At 47.1% G+C, this 18,497-nt stretch overlaps 1 protein-coding gene across 3 annotated transcripts in view; it reads left to right on the top strand.

The window, feature by feature from the left end:
* Positions 1-241: 241 nt before the first annotated feature.
* Positions 242-18,497, top strand: part of LOC109937842 (cysteine-rich protein 2-like) — a 51,624-nt gene continuing 33,368 nt past the window's right edge. Inside the window, exons 1-2 of one of the 3 annotated variants that reach the window (XM_048599771.1) lie at positions 321-451; positions 8,172-8,317. Coding sequence is in view for 2 of the 3 variants with exons in the window: in XM_048599769.1 (XP_048455726.1) it covers positions 2,158-2,263 (106 nt within the window). In the remaining variant the exon portion in view is untranslated. Of the gene's footprint in view, positions 452-2,137; positions 2,264-8,171; positions 8,318-18,497 lie in introns of those variants that run through there. The other 2 variants (XM_048599770.1, XM_048599769.1) reach the window with 2 other exon arrangements.

Genomic DNA, 18,497 nt, shown 5'->3' with positions numbered 1-18,497 from the left:
GGTCTCTTTCCCCAATTCTATCCATCTCCCTCGGATGAACCTGCCTCCACCACGCATCTAGGGCAGTGCATTCCTAGCTACCTGCTGTGTGGATAATAAAATCCCAAAGACTGCATTTCGCGTCTTTTGCAAAAAAAACGTTCCAACATGGACCATTGTGTTTTTTTTTGTGTTAATCCTCCATCTCTTGTCTCCAGTCCTTCAGTGGGAAGGGGGAGTGCTGCTGATTGACAGGGGATGTGTAACCAAGCAGAGTGAGAGTGTTGTGCTGAGAGCCAGTGAATGGGGTGGGGGCTGTGTCAGATGCACAGGGGCGGGGGAAGAGCTGGGAGTGCAGTGCAGTGAGATAGAGGGACAGGGCATTCATCCGAGAGGGAGAGAAGCGAGGAACGAGAAACAGCAAAAGACATGGCATCCAAGTGTCCGAAATGCGACAAGACTGTGTACTTTGGTAAGTACAGGACAGCTTTATTGAAGGGGGGAGAGAGAGTGTGGAAGGTAGTAGGTTGTATATGTATATATGGAGAGAGAGTGAGAAACGCTCCCTGTTTATGTTCAGCTCTGTCGCGGTGCAGTGTCAGCCGGCTATTCAATATATCCTCTTTCTTTCTACTGACTGCAATACTGAGGCAGAAAGGAGCTACCTAACCCCAATATTAACCTCACATTCCCCCCGCCCCATCCCATCCAGTGTCTCCAAACAAGGGACTGAGAACAGAACTAACTCCCCTTGGATCCCCCCGTTCAGTCAAAACAAAATAAAGCCCAGACCTAGTGTTTTATTGTAATTACTGATTTTAATGGGAGGAAGGTGGAATCTTTCTCTCCATCTTATTCTTAACACAGACGTCTTTATTTATTTGCAGCTGTGATTTGCAAACTCGTTTTTGTCTGTGTTTTGTTTTGCGCAATTCTGGTTTTACAGACTCGTTTCTGTGTTTATGTGCTTCTCTTTATTTGTGGACGCTGCCAGCCGAACCGAGACCTTGAAATCGATACAGGGATTTTGAAACAAATGACATGCCGTTCACTGGAAGAGAGGTGCAAGAGGCAGGGGAAAAGCACAAGGACCGAGTTCAAACGCCTGTGTGAAACTGCAGGGAGGGAGAAACAATTCTTTTCAAAAATTACACCCCGCCCCCAACAATCCCCGGGGAGGAGGAAGGATCTGGGAAGCACACTCAGAGACTGCCTCAGTCTCAGACATTCAGGGTGTGTCCCTATCTCCACACCGTCACGCTCTTCTTGCTGAGACTAGATTTGGCCTGAATTAAATCCTTTTTCTGCAACAAAAATAGCCTCATCTTTTGTCTGTCATGCATCGGTGAAACCAGTGTTCAAGTGTGCAGTTGCTTTTCTTTCATAATACTTGGGATCTTCGACGGAGGGACCGTTGGAGGTGTTCAAAGATGGAGAGTTGAGGTGCCTTCCCTAGCCCTCTCGTTTATCTGTACAATATAAAAAAAATTGTCTTCCCTTTCGGATATTCATCCAGTGTTGATTTGAAAATGATTAGTTATCGGGTTACCCACCAGCCTCTCAGACACTACATTCCAGATCACAAAAACTTTGTAAAAACAGAATAGCCTGTAACTTAAGAGAGGTGTTTGAACCAAGGCTATGCATGAAATTATTTGGATACAGTCTCCCACCTACTTGTCTACGTCAATATATTTCTAGGCAGGAAATCAATGGATTCCACCTGTCTTTGTTATTAATCACCATTTCTGTTTGCAGAATCAAACAATCAGCCTGTGATTTTTCAATCAACCATGTTTCTTTCTGCTCCGGTTCTGGGATCAGTGAATGCTATTTCCAATCTAGCCCCTTAAATTTTTTTTTTAAGAATATCCGGGGACAGGTTCTGGGCAGGAATATGAAGTTTGAGCTTCAGCCAGGCACCATTAAGGGGGTTGAGTTGCTGTTAAGTTTGGATGCGATTGACTAACAAAGTAAAAATGATCCCAGCGATGAGGTACTTTAGTTACTGGGATCGATTGGACGAGCTTGGGCCTGTTTCGCTGGGAGGGGAGATGGCTGAGAGGAGATTTGATGGGCATTTTTCAAAATTTATGAGGCATCTAGAAAGGGAAAGAAACTGTTTTGCTCGGAGGGGAGGTGGCTGAGAGGAGATTTGATGGGCATTTTTCAAAATTTATGAGGCATCTAGAAAGGGAGAGAAACTGTTCCCGCTTGCAAAAGGATCAAGAACCACAGGGAGCAAGGACCAGGCGGCGTGGTTTCAAACTGCTTTGCAAAACTGGCAAGTACGATGTGAGGAAATACTTTTGCACACAGCGAGTAGTTGGGGTACGGGATGCGCTGCCTGGAAACGTGGTGGAGGCAAGATCGATCAAGGCATTCGAGAGGGGGGACATTAGACGATTGTTTCTACTGCAAGGGTTAAAGGGAAAGATTGGCACTGTCAAAACGCCCTGAGTGCAAGTTTAGATGGAATGGGCCAAATGGCCGTCTGTAACAATTCCGTGCTTCTGTGAGAATTGATTTTAAACCTGGGAATTATCGGGAGCTTTGATGCATTGCCTAGAAGCAACTTCAGCCATCGCTTTTAAAAGGGGAAATTGGACAAAATGTTTTTCTTTTAAAACAAAGCTTGCAGGAGAGAGCAACGCAGTTTGCCTGCCCTGTCCCTCCAGCACGCTCCGCAGGAACAGTGTCCTCTCTTCCCTTGAGACTCTGAGATTAATTGTCCGTAAGGGCTTGTTTGTGGACTCCAGTCAAGCTGACGTCTGTTGTTGATCAAGTGTGGGATTGTGCAGCTCACTTTCAGCAATTCCCTGACGCACGACAGGACCTCCCAACAGCTCCACCTGTGCTCATGTGAGTCGCTAACTGGGAAGGCTGTTCTTCAGGCGATCTGGTTTCACTCAGGTTTTAACCACAAATCTCCCAAAGTACGTTTTGTCGTACATTCATACTCCTTTATTGGGTATCGTTGGAATAGTTTTGTTGCCCAATCTTAATGGGCGAGCATGTTGGTAGGGCTGTTAAGGGTAATTAAGCAGTCATAGAATCACTACAGTGTGGAAGCAGGCCACTCGGCCCATCGAGACCACACCAGTCCTCTGAACAGCATCCCACCCAGACCCACTGCTCTTACACTATCCCTGTAACCCCACGTTTACCAAGTGGTAACCCGCCTAGCCAGCACATCCCTGGACACTATGGGGCAATTTCCCATGGCCAATCTCCCTAACATGCACATCTTTGGGCTGTGGGAGGAAAGTGGAGCACCTGGAGGAAACCCACGCAGACACAGGGAGAATGTGCAAACTCCACAGTTACCCGAGGGTGGAATCGAACCCGGGTCCCTGGCGCTGTGAGGTAGCCCCAGTGGCTGTGGAGTAATGTGTTGGTCCATCTGAGTAAAGGTAACAAAGTTTCCTCCCTCCCTAAAGAGCAATTGTGTGATTATATGGCAACAAGCAACAATTATCACTAGCAGAGTGGTTAGTGTCCCTGCCTGACATATAGGAGACTGAGGTTCAATCCCCTCCTGGGGAGAGGCTGGTTGCTGTGGACCACACCAAATGCCCTCAAAATATATTAAGATGATAGCCTAGATCCCAAGTTTTTCTTAAGTTAAAAGGCAAGTGTAAGGTGTTGTGTTCCGGATGCAATTCAGTTGGTCAAACTACCAGGCTTGAAGCAAAACACAGCCTCCATTTAAAATGTAGACAAAATAAGAATTAAAAAAACAGTTTAACTGTAACTCTATCAAAATACTTAACGAGATAGTATATACTGCTAACTACCATTGATTAGCTGTTCCAAGTTAGTAACACATCCTTGGCAAAGGCAAATTCAGTAAAATACATTATTTCGCATGCAATGTTTCCCTAGTCCAAGAGGAAGGAACATCAAGAGAAGGGTTTTAGCAAAGATCTGTAGCTCGGGTTGTGGATGAGGTTGTTGGCTTGCTTGCTGAGCTGGCTTGTTCTCGTTCAGATATTTCATCACCATGCTAGGTAACATCATCAGTGAGGCCTGCGATGAAGGCATCTTTTCTCTCCAGTTCCCTTTTAAGACTGATGACTGGAGTTGCTTCTAGGCAATGCATCAAAGGTCCCGATAATTCCCAGGTTTAATTCAATTGTTTCAGAAACACGGAATTGTTACAGACGGCCATTTGGCCCATTCCATCTATACTGTGTACACATCAAAAGAAAACTGTGTGAGAGGGAGAGAGAACCCAAGTGTTTTGCCGTAGCAGGAAGAGATGGTATTATAGCTTCCAAACCCCAACAGCCACTGAAAGCTAAACTAAAACTCTGGTTCTGTGGGAGCTTGACCCCACCCATTCAGGCTGCTTCAATTGTTCTGACTTTTAGGAAAATACCCACCAAGGTCTCACAAGCTGTTTACTCATCACCTCTTTCTCCAGCCTCTTCATTTTAAAAAAAAAATGAAAACCTCTTAAAACCATAGTATTGTCACATGCAGGAATAAGGCTGTTTTTATGACCAGTGCAGTCTAGATGGACTGAAGGGCATTTTCTCCATGTACTGTAAACCTCTGTGGTTGCCAGTGGGCTAACTTTTTGTTTTGAGTTCCCGATTTATTCATTGAATTCAGGTTTTGCTTTTTGCCAACTTTGAACGCATGCTCCCTTCCCCCCCACCCCTTCCCCCTGCACACTTTAGGGTCAATAGCTGACTCAGCCAGTGATGGAGCTCTATGGAAAAGCAATCCTTAGCTCAATGTGAGTGCATGGCTCTTGGGGAAACGGCAGGAGACGGGAGGATGACACTCTGTCCTTCTAGTGCAGGCAAGATGGGCCAAACAGCCACGTTCTGCAATGTAGCATTTCCGTAACCCCGTGCTACAGTAAGAATTGATTGGAGGCCAGGGTTTACTGCAAGCTTGCTCTTAAGTTCTCGACCTTCGGTGAATCAGAAAGCAGTTTTTGTTTCAGAGAGGATTATTTTTATTTAACCTGTCAGCAGAATTCCAGAATCCATCTTGGAGAAGCCAGAAATGCTGTGGGTTTGTGCCGGATTAGGAAGCTACAGCAATACTAATCCCTGCCTGGGTGGGATCACAGAATCACAGATTAATACAGCTCAGAAAGAGGCCATTAGGCCCATCGTGCCTGCACTGCTTCTATTTCCCAGTGCCAATCTCCTGCCTTATCTCCACATCCTTTGCACACCATTTCTATCCAAGTAACCGTCCAATGCCCCTCTGTAAAGCCTCAATTAAACCTGCCTCCTCCATACTTCCAGGCAGTGCATTCTAAACGCTAATTACTCGCTGAACAAAAAGGTATTTTCCGTGCTTAATTTGTGCGTCGCTTTAAATCTATACCTCTCTCTTGTTCTTGTCCCCTCTACAAGGAGGAACAGCTTCTCCCTATCTTCTCTATCGAGGCCTGGCTTGTGATTTTGAAAACCTCTATCCATCATCTCCCTCTCAGCCGCCTTCTCTCGGAGGAGAGCAATCCCAACTTCTCCAGTCTGAAGAAGGGTCCAGACCCGAAATGTCAGCTTTCCTGCTCCTCTGATGCTGCTTGGCCTGCTGTGTTCACCCAGCTCTACACCTTGATATCTCAGATTCTCCAGCATCGGCTGGAGTTCCTACTATCTCTGTCCTCATCACTGAAGTTTCTCGTTCCTGGGACCCTTCTTGCAAATCACTTCTGCGCTGACTACAACGCATTTGCCTTTTCCCTAGAATGTGGAGCCCATAACTGTACACAATCCTCCAGCTGAGGTCTAACACGTACCTTGTACGAGTTCAATATCACCTTCTTGCTCCTACACTCTATGCCCCTGTTAATAAAGCTGAGAACACTGTATGCTTAATTTACTGCCCTGTCCATAAGACACGTCTGCAAGAGTGCAAATTCTGTAGTGTCCCAGCTTCCAGTTTGGTGAGGTTCTTAATCTCTCCAAAGAGAGCAAGTGGAGGAGAGGAGATGTGCTCCAGCAGCACTTCAAGGGTCGAAGCTTGCATTGGCGAGATCCAGCGAGGGCATCGATGGAAGTGATGTGGTGCCAAAGAGTGGTGAATCCCTTTCCAAGGGCAAAGGGAACTTGTACCTGGCTACCAGGTCCCGGGGTCATTGACAGAGCACTTAGAGTCATAGAGATGAACAGCACAGAAACAGACCCTTCGGTCCAACACATCGATGCTGACCAGATATCCTAAGTTAATCTAGTCCCGTTTGCCAGCATTTGGCCTATATCCCTTAACAAGAAGGACTGTAAAGTTGCTTTATTTCCTCATGTTTCTGCCTTTATGTTCTATGTATTGGCTCATTTTTCTGCGTTTTAAGATGGCGACACTATACAACGCTATTTTTGTAACAAGACATGCGTGACCATAAATAAATCAAACCCACCAGGAGCCAAGTAGGAGACGACAGGAAAAAGCAGACTCTTGTGGATAGTGGAGGGCGTAAGCTGAGAATTGAAATTGTGGCTATCTCGCATCGACTGTTACACCCTGCATCTTGGCAGCCCACATGGTGTTATTTAAACGTTCAAATATCGTATTAATATTTCCTCCTCCTTGTTGTTGTTCCAGTAACTGAACAATTTTTGAGAGTGCTGTGATCCATGCAGCCTCTTTGGAAGCAAAAAGGGACGATCAGCCTAAAAACGCTCCATTGTCTGGGGGTTACCTCAGGACAGGGACACATCGCACTCTGTAGACTTATTGCTAACGATGCATCGCACTGATTAACCAACATCAGAGTGCCTTCTCTTTATCCAGTAATTCTTAGGTTGCCAGGCCACTGAATTCTCACTGTCAGACCTTGCTCTTAATAGTAAGTTCATCAGCAGTTGGGAGCGGGGGGGGTGATATTGGAGCGGAACTGCTGGCTTGTTTCGTTTTCAGGGCATGTGCCCCTGTTCTGGATAGTGCTGTCACCTGAGTCTGAAAGTCAGGGGGTTTGAGATGCAAGAGTGGAGAGTGGCTAACGTTACAACCCTCTCTCCCCTGACCCTTGTACCTGAGGGACCCGCATTGCAGTAACCATCGCAGTATACTAACTTAGAGGGGATGAAGTCAGGGCTTTTTGCTAGGGTGGGAAGGGTGAGAATTTGCGGAATATATGTAGGATTTCACCAGGATTTTCAGTGGCTGGGGAGCTTCGGGCGGGTGGGATTATTTTCTGGACAGCTTCCGAAGTTTGCAAATGTTTCTCCCACGCGGAATAGTTTGAAGCCCGCTAATTTAGCAGAGCTTTCTACCTTACTGAACATTAATGTAGTCTTTAGTGCAGTCCAGCTGTTGAAACACAGCTCAAGATATTCTAGCCAGCAACTAGCATGGTGCACCCATTAATGAGGGACTGAAACAGGAAAGATATCCTCTCAGCTTTGTATTTTTTTTTCCACAAACCTGCCCAATGACCCATCAAAAAATATCTTACAGCTTGAGGCATTATCATGGGGAGTGTCAGCTCAGCCCAGCTCCTCCTCACTCATAGAGAATTTCCACCCTGTTTTATGAAGTAAAGCAGCCTTTTGTTATAAAATGAAGTGAGACAAATTAGTTACAGTGGTAAATCACAGAACGCAATAATAATAAAACAGCTGGGATGGAGAGGCAAGTTGAGGTAGGAAGCTGGAGGGTGTCCACTGAACCTTTGGCCCCTGCTGCTGGGAAATATATCAGCGTGCGTTTACAGCCCAACTCCTCTGTGCCAATCAGCCATCCCAACTGGACCTAGTCCCATTTGCCGGCATTTGGCCCATATCCTTCTAACCCTGCCTATTCATCCTGTAAACCTCAGGTCCTTTTTCAATCTTCTCCCCCTCTCACCTTAAGTATCTTTATACCTTAAATACCCACACCGGTAATGCTGTCCTACAACCACTTCCATCAGGGCAGAAGATACAGAAGCCTGAAGACACGCACAGACCATTAGTAGAACAGCTTCCTCCCTGCTGTTATAAGACCAATGAATGGACTCGCTAACTTCCAATAATATTGAGCTTGCTTTGCGCACCTCCTGTGCAGTTGTAACCTGCCTCACTCTGTTCAAACACCTGCGATCTGTAGGTCCTTGCTTACTGTGGTCTGCCTGTACTGGTTGCAAACAAAGCTTTTCACTGTACTTAGGTACATGTGACAAGTCATATCTGCTGATGAGCAACTGTGTCAATTTGGACAAAATCCTTTTGTTGGTCTTTTCTCAGCTCGATGGTAGCTCCCCACCTGTCGATCAGGAGGTCGTGTATTCCCACTCCAGAGACATGAGCCGGAAGTCATAGGAAAGTAGGATTAAGGAGCAGAGGGAGCCAATTGAGTCCTTTGAGCCGCTTCTCCATTTAACGTAACCACGGTAGATCTTATTCTACATCCTCTCAGGCTGTCGCTGGTGGCAGCGCTGAGGGAGTGCCGCGCTGTCTGAGGGGCTACCTTTCACACCAGGTGGTGAACTGGGGTCTCCATTAAAGTATGAATATTGCACTGTGTTTGGGGGCAAGAATTTAAAATGTGCAATGATTTTCAGGTGGGGGCTGTAGCCAGGGAGAAAAATGTGAGCCATCACCCACCCCCCTCCCCCACCCCCCCGGGCAGTGAAGTCTTTTCAAAGAGCTTTGCGCTATCGAAATGCAGGAGATAGATTCCCAGTTGTTTGCGGATGCCGTCCTGAAATGTTAAATTCTGCTGTCATCTGGTATCCTTTATAAATAACTAGATGGACGATTGCAATCTCCGAGGAATGCTAGACAGAGTCAGGATGGAGCAGATGGTGGGGGGGGTGTGTGTGCTGGGTCGTCATGGCAACAGAATAGCAAATCAGTGGCATATGATTCTATAGCCCGATTTTGTTTTTGGAGGAGGCAGCGACAAAGGATTATTTTGGAACTGGGAGGGAAAGCTGCACAGCTCTTGGGAACGATGTGATTATGATATTGGTAATGACAGCAAGTGGGCTGTCAGGGTTTCTCAGAGTACAACAGCTGGGCTGTAGCTGAATTGACTCCCGTCCAAACACTTCTCAATGAATTGCCCTTTTGGTTCAGCAGAGAACCCCTGGCTCACTGCAGAGCCATGCAATGGTGGAAGGTGAGGGGAGACAGCAGGCTATTATTCATTTTGGTTTATTTTGGGAGCGATTCTGACAAATGTTTTCCGCGCAGTAAAATATTAAAACATTTGGTTTTGTTTTCGATTAAATGGTGTCAGCCAGACGGGAACAGAAACTGAATGGAGTGGCTGCAGGCATCCCAGTGAGGGAATTGCTGTAGCAGCTAGTCAGAGTGTGAGGGAGGAATACAAGGAGTCTTTTATCACCCACCTGTCATCCTGTCTCCTTGTGACTGTTAACTGGCGAGTTTTTTTTTTCCTTCAGTTTTCCATTGGGAATCTCTGCATCCATCTCTAATTCCACTGGGGGAAAGAATAAACAAGACCGCATTGTGCCAGGACAGGGATGAGCTTTCTGAGTTCTGCTGCCAGGGTGCCTGGTACTTTTTTTTAATATATAAACGGCCCCTGAATCTGAGGAAAGTTCCCGTTTGCTCCCTGCTGTGCTGACGGTCTCGAACTGGGCCGCATGGCGCGGAAACAGACCCTTTGGCCCGACCTGTCCACGCTGACCAGGTTTCCGAAACTGAACCGGGGTCCCATCTGCCTGCATTTGGTGCGTATCCCTCTTAAACCTTTCCTATCCACCCGTCCAGACGTCTTTGAAATGTTGTAATCGTACCCGTCACTTCCTCCGGGAACTCATTCCATAGGTGCACCACCCTCTGTGCGGAAAATGTTGCCCCTCAGGTCCCTTTTTAATTCTTGCTCCTCTCACCTTATTCCCTCTAGTTTTTGGACTCCCCTATGCTGGGGAAGAGAGCTTTGCTATTCACCTTATCTGTGCCCCTCACGATTTTTATAGGCCTCTATCAGGTCACCCCTCACCTCCGACATTCCAGCGAAAAAAGTTGACTGGCCTATGGCATGGGGTTACTGTCTGCAGTCCTCTGGAGACTGTGAATGTCTTACACATTATTGGTAGAACCCAGTGCTTCTAAGACGGTTTAAGTTATCACTGGTGACATTATCATTGAGTAACCACAAAGACTGAAGGTTAGCCCGGGACTTTGGCCTGTGTGGTCCATCCACACACTCTTTCAGTCTTCTATTTTCCTGTTACACCGAAATAACAGCATTTTTACGTGAAATTTTAAGAGTCAGGTTCACAGATAGTTTTTGATGGAGACTGTTGGGAGAATATTGGATCCCATGGGAGATCGCAGCTCCTGAGGCGTCTCTGGACAGGAACAGGTTTCACTGGATTTCCTCAGGGCTGTGTTGGTCAGCCACTGAGGAGGAGTGTAAATATTTACCCGAGTAATACCCCCAGTAGCAGGAAAGGACTGCTGGCCTTTATTTGAAAGGGAATGGAGTATAAAAGTAGGGAAGTTTTGCTAAAACGAGCCAAGGCACTAAGTCGACCACAGCTGGAATACTGGGCCCCTTTATAGAGTCATGGATTTATACTGGACAGAAACAGACCCTTTGCTCCAACTCGTCTGCTCCGACTAGCCGTCCCAATCTCACCTTGTCCCATTTGCCAGCATTTGGCCCATATACGTCTAAACCCTTCTATACCCATCCAGATGCCTTTCAAATGTTGGAATTGTACTGGCCTCCACCACTTCCTCTGGCAGCTTGTTCCGTACACGCACCACCCTCTGTGTGGGAAAAAGTTACCCTTGAAAGCTGAATTAGTGTCACTAACTGACACTAATTCGCGTTTGGGTGTGTGTGCTGCTGTTTGGTTAAGATAAGGTGAAAATATGGCTGCCAGTTAGGCAGAGCTGAGAGAGAGAGACGGAGGGACAGAGAAGCTTTGTGGGAGAAGGGTGGTCTATCCATTGAGGATCAGGCACTGGGGAGAGTGTATGGGCCGGAGGGGAGAGGTGTTTGGGATTTGATTTGATTTATTATTGTCACATGTACTGAGATACAATGAAAAGTATTGTTTTGTGTGCTATCCAGACACATCGTACCTTACGTAAGGGTAATAGAACAGAATACAGCGTTGCTGCTACAGAGAAGGAGCAGAGAAAGATCAACTCTAATATGTAGAGGTCCGTTCATAAATCTGATAACAGCAGGGAAGAAGCTGTCCTTGAGTCTGTTGGTAGATGTTTTCAGACTTTTGTACCTTCTGCCTAATGGTTGCGAGTGGAAGAGAGTATAACTGAGTTAGGAGGGGTCTGTGATTATGTTGGCCGCTTTCCTGAGGCAGCAGGAAATGTAGATGGAGTCAGTGGAAGGTTTGTGTGATGGACTGGGCTGCGTTCACAACCCTCTGTAGTTTCTTGCGGGCTTGGGCTGGGGAGTGCGAATCATCTGGGGTTGCAGAGGCAGTAAAGGTGCAGGGATTGCAGAGATGGAGTGGGGCTGGAGAGAGAAGAGTGCCTCATATGGGAACCGATGAAGCCTATAGATCTAGCTGCGCATAGCCAGTTGTTGTTTTCTGGTGTCGGGGGTCAGTTACTAAAGGATTTCCACCGGAAAGACGGATCAGTCCTGACTGCTTCGTCTCAAACTGGAGTCTAGGGAGATAGAGATTTCGAAATGGCATTGACTGCCTGTGGAGCTGATCTAAGCTCGGATCAGTGCAGGAGAAACTGACCAGGTGACAGTCACTGGCCTTGTCAACTGTGCAACCCAGCTGGGATTATTTGTACGACCATGCCTTAGTGCTGTGGATGCTGGTACCAGTGTGTTGTTCTCCAAAAGATTTCTATTTTAAATTAAATTCAGATTTGCAAACTGCCAGGGCTGGATTCAGGCTCCCGTTCCCTGGATTATTAGTCAAGTAACATAACCACTGGAAACACATGAATAGGGGGATTGTTGGCGGTTCTAATGTTCACCATTAGACTTCCTGGTGTTTTTCTCCATCTGTTTGGCCGGGGCCATTCTTATTTCTTAAAAAAAACATCTGAACAGGAATGGATAAACAAGCAAAACTCTTTTTTTAAAATTTATTTTTAGCAACGCAAGACCGGAACTTCTGCTGGATTTTCCCCGGTGTGTGCCTGTCTCTGTTTTATCCATACAGTCTCTTACACCACATGCCCCATGCATTAAAAAGGAGAGATTTGCAGTGTGAAAAGACACTGCATCTGAGCTCCAACTCCACTGAACCTCTGGATTGGTTCCAGTTCTCCCGTTTCTCCCTGAACACCCCCACCCCCTCGGCCTCTGTGTAGCCGGGTGGACGTCCCTGATCAGAGTGGGCACACCCCAGACGCCAGGGAGGATTAGATTCCTGCCAGCTGTGCCCTGGGGGATGCGGTGGGCGGGCGTTTGGAATAAGCTCCCGTCAGTGGGAATGCAGCCTGGTTTTAAGGAGCACAGATAACAGGTGGGGGCAGACTGTGCATGGGTGTAAGGGGAAAACTGTGACAGTCTGTGTGTGTGTGTGTGTATGTGTATATAGCTAAGAATGCCCCAGGCACTAGCTCCTGCTGTGTTGGACAAGTGCACTTACAAAACTGATCGAATTATTCAAAGCATTCGGCAAGAAACAGCCCACTGTGCCATCTGGTCCAATCCAGCGTTTATGGTCCCATCAATACTCCTCTTCAGCAACCTGCCGTTGTCGATGTTTTATCTGGAGCATGGGCCTACTGCCTCGAGTTAGGGCAGTGAAGAAGGCATTTGGCACACTTGCCTTCATCGGTCAGAACACTGAGTGTAGGAGTTTGGAGTGTCATGTTGCAGCTGTACAAGACAATAGTAAGGCTGCGTTCAGAGTAACGCCTACATTTCTAGTCGTCCTGCTATAGGAGGGATGTTATGAAACTGGAAAGGTCGCAAAAAAAAATTTACAAGGCCGTTACCGTGACTGGAAGATTTGAGTTACGAGGAGAGGCTGGGTAGGCCGGGACTTTTTTCCCCACCCCCGCCCTTTGGAGCGTAGGAGGCTGAGGGGCAACCTCATAGAGGTTTATAAAATCGTGAGAGACATAGATGAGGTGAATAGCCAAGGCTCAGGGTAGGTGAGTCCAAAACTAGGGAGGGGAAAGATTGCAAAGGGACCTGAGGGGCAATGTTTTCACACAGAGAGTGATGGTGCGCCCGTGTGCGCGTGGAACGAGGTGCCTGAGGCAGTGGAAGAGGTGAGTATAATTACAACATTTGAAAGACATTTGGACAGGAAAATGGATGGGAAGGGAGTAGAGGGATACGCACCAAATGCAGGCAAACAGGACTAGTTTGGTTTCTGTGCTGTCTGGCCCTATGAGTCTAGGAACGCTACCACTGCATCACAAAGTCCCTGAATCCCCAACCTACTATTCCTTTCTCCCTCAGGTACTTCACTAATTGCTCCTTAGTGACACTGTGCTTGCCATCTCCATTAGCCCCGTGTGGGAGCGAGGCCCACGTTCTCATCACTCCCTGGGTTCAGCAGCTTCTCCACAATCCTGATTCAATTTATTTATTAATGACCAGTCTTCCGTTCTTTGAGCCCCTCCTTTCAGACACGCTCACAAAATGGAATTATATCCTGTGTAATACCTTCTCGAATGTCTTCTTCATTTTAAAAGCCGTTTGCGGTTTATAAAAAAAAATAAGATTCAGACTGGACTGCAGGTCAGTAAATTTGTGGATGATACAAAAATTAGTGGGCTGGTAAATAGTGAGGAGGATAGCATCAGATTATAGGAGGGTATGGGATGGAATTCAGTCTGGATAAATGTGAGGTGATGCAGGATAGACAAGGCAAAGATTATACATGATGAATATGGGAAGCACCGAGGATCAGAGCGACCCTGGCGTGCACTTACACCAGCCTCTTAAGGTAGCAGGACAGGTCGGTAAAGTGCTTAAGAAGGCATATGGGATACTTGTCTTTATTTGCTGAGGCATACAGTTTAAGAGTAGGGAGGTGATGCTGGAACTGTCTTAAACCCTGGTTAGGTCACATCTAAAGTATCGTGGATATAACAGTGTGGAGCTGGAGCAACACAGCAGGCCAGGCAACATCAGAGGAGCAGGAAAGCTGACGTTTCAGGTCGGGACCCTTCTTCAGAAAAACTGTATTGTGGGCTGTTTCTGGAATCACCATTATAGGGAGGGGGACGTGACAGCACTGGAGAGGGTGCAGAGGAGACTTACCGGGATGTTGCCTGGGCTGGAACGTTTCAGTTATGAAGACAGCTTGGACATGTTTTCCTTAGAGCAGAGGAGATTGAGAGGGGATGTGATTTGAGATGTATAACCTGTATAAGGGGCAGAGATCGGGTAGGCAGGAGGAAACATTTTCCCACTTGGTGGAGTGGCCAGTGACTGGGGAGTGTAGATCCGAGGTAATTGGCAGAAGGTTTAGAGGAAATGTGAGGAGGAAAAAAAAAAATTCATCCAGAGGGTGGTGAGAATCTGGAACTGTAAGGGTGATAGAGGCAGAAGCCCTCCTAACATTGAAGAAGCATTTAAAGTACACTATCAACGCCAAGGCAGACAAGGCTTAAGGCCAAGTGGTGGGAAATAGGATTAGAACAGTTAGATGCCTGTTTTGATTGGCATGGACTCAATGGGCTGAAGAGCCTTTTTTTGTGCTGTAGACCTTTGTGACTCTGTGACTTCTTTCAGGCTGTAGACACACAGGACCCCACCCCACCCCAGATAGGCGGACACACATTTCTAACGTTATCTCCCCCCTCCCCTGTCACCGTGGCCTACCTGTTCACAAGCCTCATTAATATTTAAAGTATAGGTTTGTACATCTAACCGATCTTGCACCGTGCCCGGTTCCCCTCGCTACAGTAGATTCAGAGTCGTACAGCACGGAAACAGGCCCTTTGGCCCACCTTGTCCATGCCGACCAGGTTTCCCAAACCGAACCAATTCCACCTGCCTGTGTTTGATCCATATCCCTCTTAAACCTTTCCTATCCATGTACCTGTCTAAATGTCTTTTAAATATTGTAATTTTATTTGCCTCTCCCACTTCCTTTGGCAGTTCATTCCATACACGGACCACTCTCTATGTGAAAAAGTTGCCCCGGGGTCCCTTTTAAATCTTTCCCCAATCACCTTAAACCTGTGCCCTCTAGTTTTGGATTCCCCTGCCCTGGGTAAAGACCTTGGCTATTCACTTTATCTGTGCCTCTCATGATTTTATAAACCTCTATAAGGTCATGTGTCAGTCCCCTAGACTCCACGGAAAAAAGTCCCAACTTATCCAACCTCTCCTTTAACTCAGTTGTTCCAGTCTCGATAATATCCTTGTCAGTCTTTTAACATCCTTCTTATAACAGAGCATCCAGAATTGTGCGCCAGATATGACCTCACCAATGTCCTGTACAGCCACAACATGACCTCTCTCTCTCTCTCTGTGTCCTTCTCTCTCTGTCTGTGTCCTTCTCTGTGTCTTTCTCTCTCTCTCTCTGTCTGTGTCCTTCTCTCTCTGTCTGTGTCCTTCTCTGTGTCTTTTTCTCTCTCTCTCTCTCTGTGTCCTCTCTCTGTCTGTGTCCTTCTCTGTCTCTCTCTCTCTCTCTCTGTCCTTCTCTCTGTCCTTCTGTCTGTCTGCCTCCCCCCCTCTCTGTCCGTGTCCTTCTCTCTCTGTCCTTCTCTCTGTCCGTGTCCTTCTCTCTCTCTCGCTCTCTGTCTGTCTGTCTCCCCCCCCGTCTGTGTCCCCTCACCTCTATCTGTCTGTATCCTTCTCTCTCTCCCTCTCTCTCTCTCTGTCTGTGTCCCTCTCGCGCGCTCTCTCTCTGTGTCTATGTCCTCCACTCTCTCTGTGTGTCGCTCTCTCGCTCTCTGTCTGTATCTCTCTCTCTCTCTCTCTCTCTCTCTCTCTCTCTCTCTCTCTGTCTCAGGGTGTGACCTGTTAATTTAACTCTCATTCACACCCTCCCCAGTGAGGGAGTGGTGGAATCTGGAGCATTGTCGACTGGAGTTTCTTGTTTCCGGTGGGTTTCACTGCCCTTCCACCTCCTACACTGTGTGCGCCTGCTTCTATTCTTAGAAGGCGAGTGACTGAATCCTGGCACAATATTTTAACTTTTAAATAAACATCAATTATTTTTGAAACAAAAAAGATTCTTGGGCTGTTAGTAGCGGGGGCTGGTGACAAGTACTAACCACTCTGTCAGCGTGCACTATTGTTTCAAAATAGCAAAAAGAGCTCAACTTAAATTGGAATAGGAAGAGGCCATTCGGTCCCTTCCTGTGGTGAAATGGTTTGGCGGGGCGGGGGGGGAAGACTGTGGGAAAACAGAGGGTCAGAGGCAAGAGGTAGTAGGAACTGCAGATGCTGGAGACAACAAGGTGCAGAGCTGGATGAACACAGCAGGCCAAGCAGCATCATAGGAGCAGAAAGGCTGACGTTTCAGGCCTAGACCCTTCATCAGAAAGGGTCTAGGCCCGAAACGTCTGCCTTTCTGCTCCTATGATGCTGCTTGGTCAGAGGCAAGGACCACTTCACCCTACCTCTCCTCCCCCCGCCAAACTGTAGCTCTGATTTCCTCCAGATTGGAAGTGAGTTGTGACCCTCGAGTGACTGTTAGAGTAATGGGCCTCAGAAACGAGGGGACAAATGAATCTTTTTGCCCGGCTCTTGCTGAGATGCCAAGAAAGGGGAAAGAGTTTTGTCCCCATGGCCATTTCTCCTTCCTCCCCGTCTCCCAGTGAGGGGAGAGCTCTCACCAAGGTGCCCATTGTAAACTCGGTGCTAAGAGCTGAACACAGTTGAGAGATAGGGCCTGGGCCTAGCCACAGCTCCGGCCGAACCTCCAGCCCTTCCTCTCGGGTGAAGAGCTGCCATTTCTTTAACCTCGTCCACTTTGTCACACCACCGTGTTCCCTGGCTGACACCTCTGTCTCGGGCCTGCTGCAGTGCTCCAGCGAACCTCAGCGCAATATGGAAGAACAAAACTTTCATTTTCCGCTTGGAACGTTACAGCCTTTTAAGGCTGGATGTCAAGTTCAATAATTTTAAGCCCTGAGCACCTTGTCCCATGTCCTTACTCCAGCTTCCACACAACAGGCCTTGCCATCGCATGGGCCACTAATTGTCTCCGTTAGCAGCTGTTCACTCTCCCAGGCTGACCTTTACCCATTACTTTGTCTGTCCAAATGATTTCTCTCTGTCTCTCTCCGGGCTCCATCTTCACCTATCGTTTACTCCTTGTCCCCTCCCCCACTCCCCATCTTCAGCATGTACACCAACCCTCTCCTAGCTACCATTACTTCTGAAGAAGGGACACTGGGCCCAAAATGTTCATTCTGTTCCCCTCTCTCCAAGATGCTGCCAGACCTGCCGAGTTATTTTTTTCAGCAATTTTTTTGTTTCTAATTTCCAGCATCTGCGATTCTGTTGGGTTTTTTTTGGTGTCTTTAACCTTACCTGGAAGTGAGATTTCCATTGTTTCCTGGAGACCCCTCTCATCCATTCCCAGTTCCTCAGTCTCTCAACCATTTGTAAAATACCACAATGTAGTATTTTGTCTCTGAATTGGGACATCTCCCATCGTCATGCATTGAACTTCCGTAGTTTAGTTGCCCACTCTTGTCAATCTCCCTTTGTGATTTTTCACCTCTTCCACACACCCTCCCACCTGCCCCCAGCCCTGCACGCACAGACGCACGCACAGACACACGCACACAGTTCCTCTATTTACCATTAAACTTAACTTGGTGCCTTCATAAACATAGTTAAAAGGTGCTCTGCTTAATAAAAGTTTTGGATGATGTGGTATTGAAACAAGACGATCCCAGTACAAAGCCTTGCTGTATACACACACACATCAACAAGAAACAAGAGTACATAGAACGTAGAACAGTGCAGCACAGTACAGGCCCTTCGGCCCACGATGTTGTGCCGAACCTTTACCCTAAACCTAAGGTCTATCTAACCTCCACCCCTACCTTATACTATCATCCATATGCCTATCTAATAGCCGCTCAAATGCCCCTAATGAGGCCAACTCCACTACCCTCTCCGGCAATGCATTCCACGCCCTGGCCACTCTCTGAGTAAAGAACGTACCTCTGATATCTCCCCCATATCTACCTCCGCTCACTTTAAAACTATGCCCCCTCGTAATAGCTACCTCCACCCTAAGACACTTGGCCCTCCTAACTCTTGACCAATTGGGTCAGTGGGCTGAGGAGTGGCTGATGGAGGTTAATTTGGACAAATGCATTTTAGTAAAAACAAACAAAGGCAGGACTTGTACTGTTCTGAAGTGCAAAGAGACTTGGGAGTTCTAGTCCAGGATTCTCTCAAGGTAAACTCGCAAGTTGAGTCAGTAGTTAGGAAGGCAAATGCAACTTTAACATTTATTTTGAGAGGACTTGAATATAAAAGCAGGGATGTACTTCTGAGGCTCTACAAAGCTCTGGTCAGGCCACATTTGGAGTATTGTGCACAGTTTTGGGCCCCATATCACAGGAAAGATGTCTTGGTCCTGGAGCAGGTTCAGAGGTGGTTCACGAGAATGGTCCCAGGAATAAAAAGCTTAACATATGAGGAACGTTTGAGGACTCTGGATC

Source organism: Rhincodon typus, chromosome 8 (genome assembly GCF_021869965.1).
Source record: "Rhincodon typus isolate 14 chromosome 8, sRhiTyp1.1, whole genome shotgun sequence".
Lineage (NCBI taxonomy): Eukaryota > Metazoa > Chordata > Chondrichthyes > Orectolobiformes > Rhincodontidae > Rhincodon > Rhincodon typus.
The sequence above is the reverse complement of the archived record's forward strand: the minus strand, read 5'-3'. Positions and strand labels throughout refer to the sequence as shown.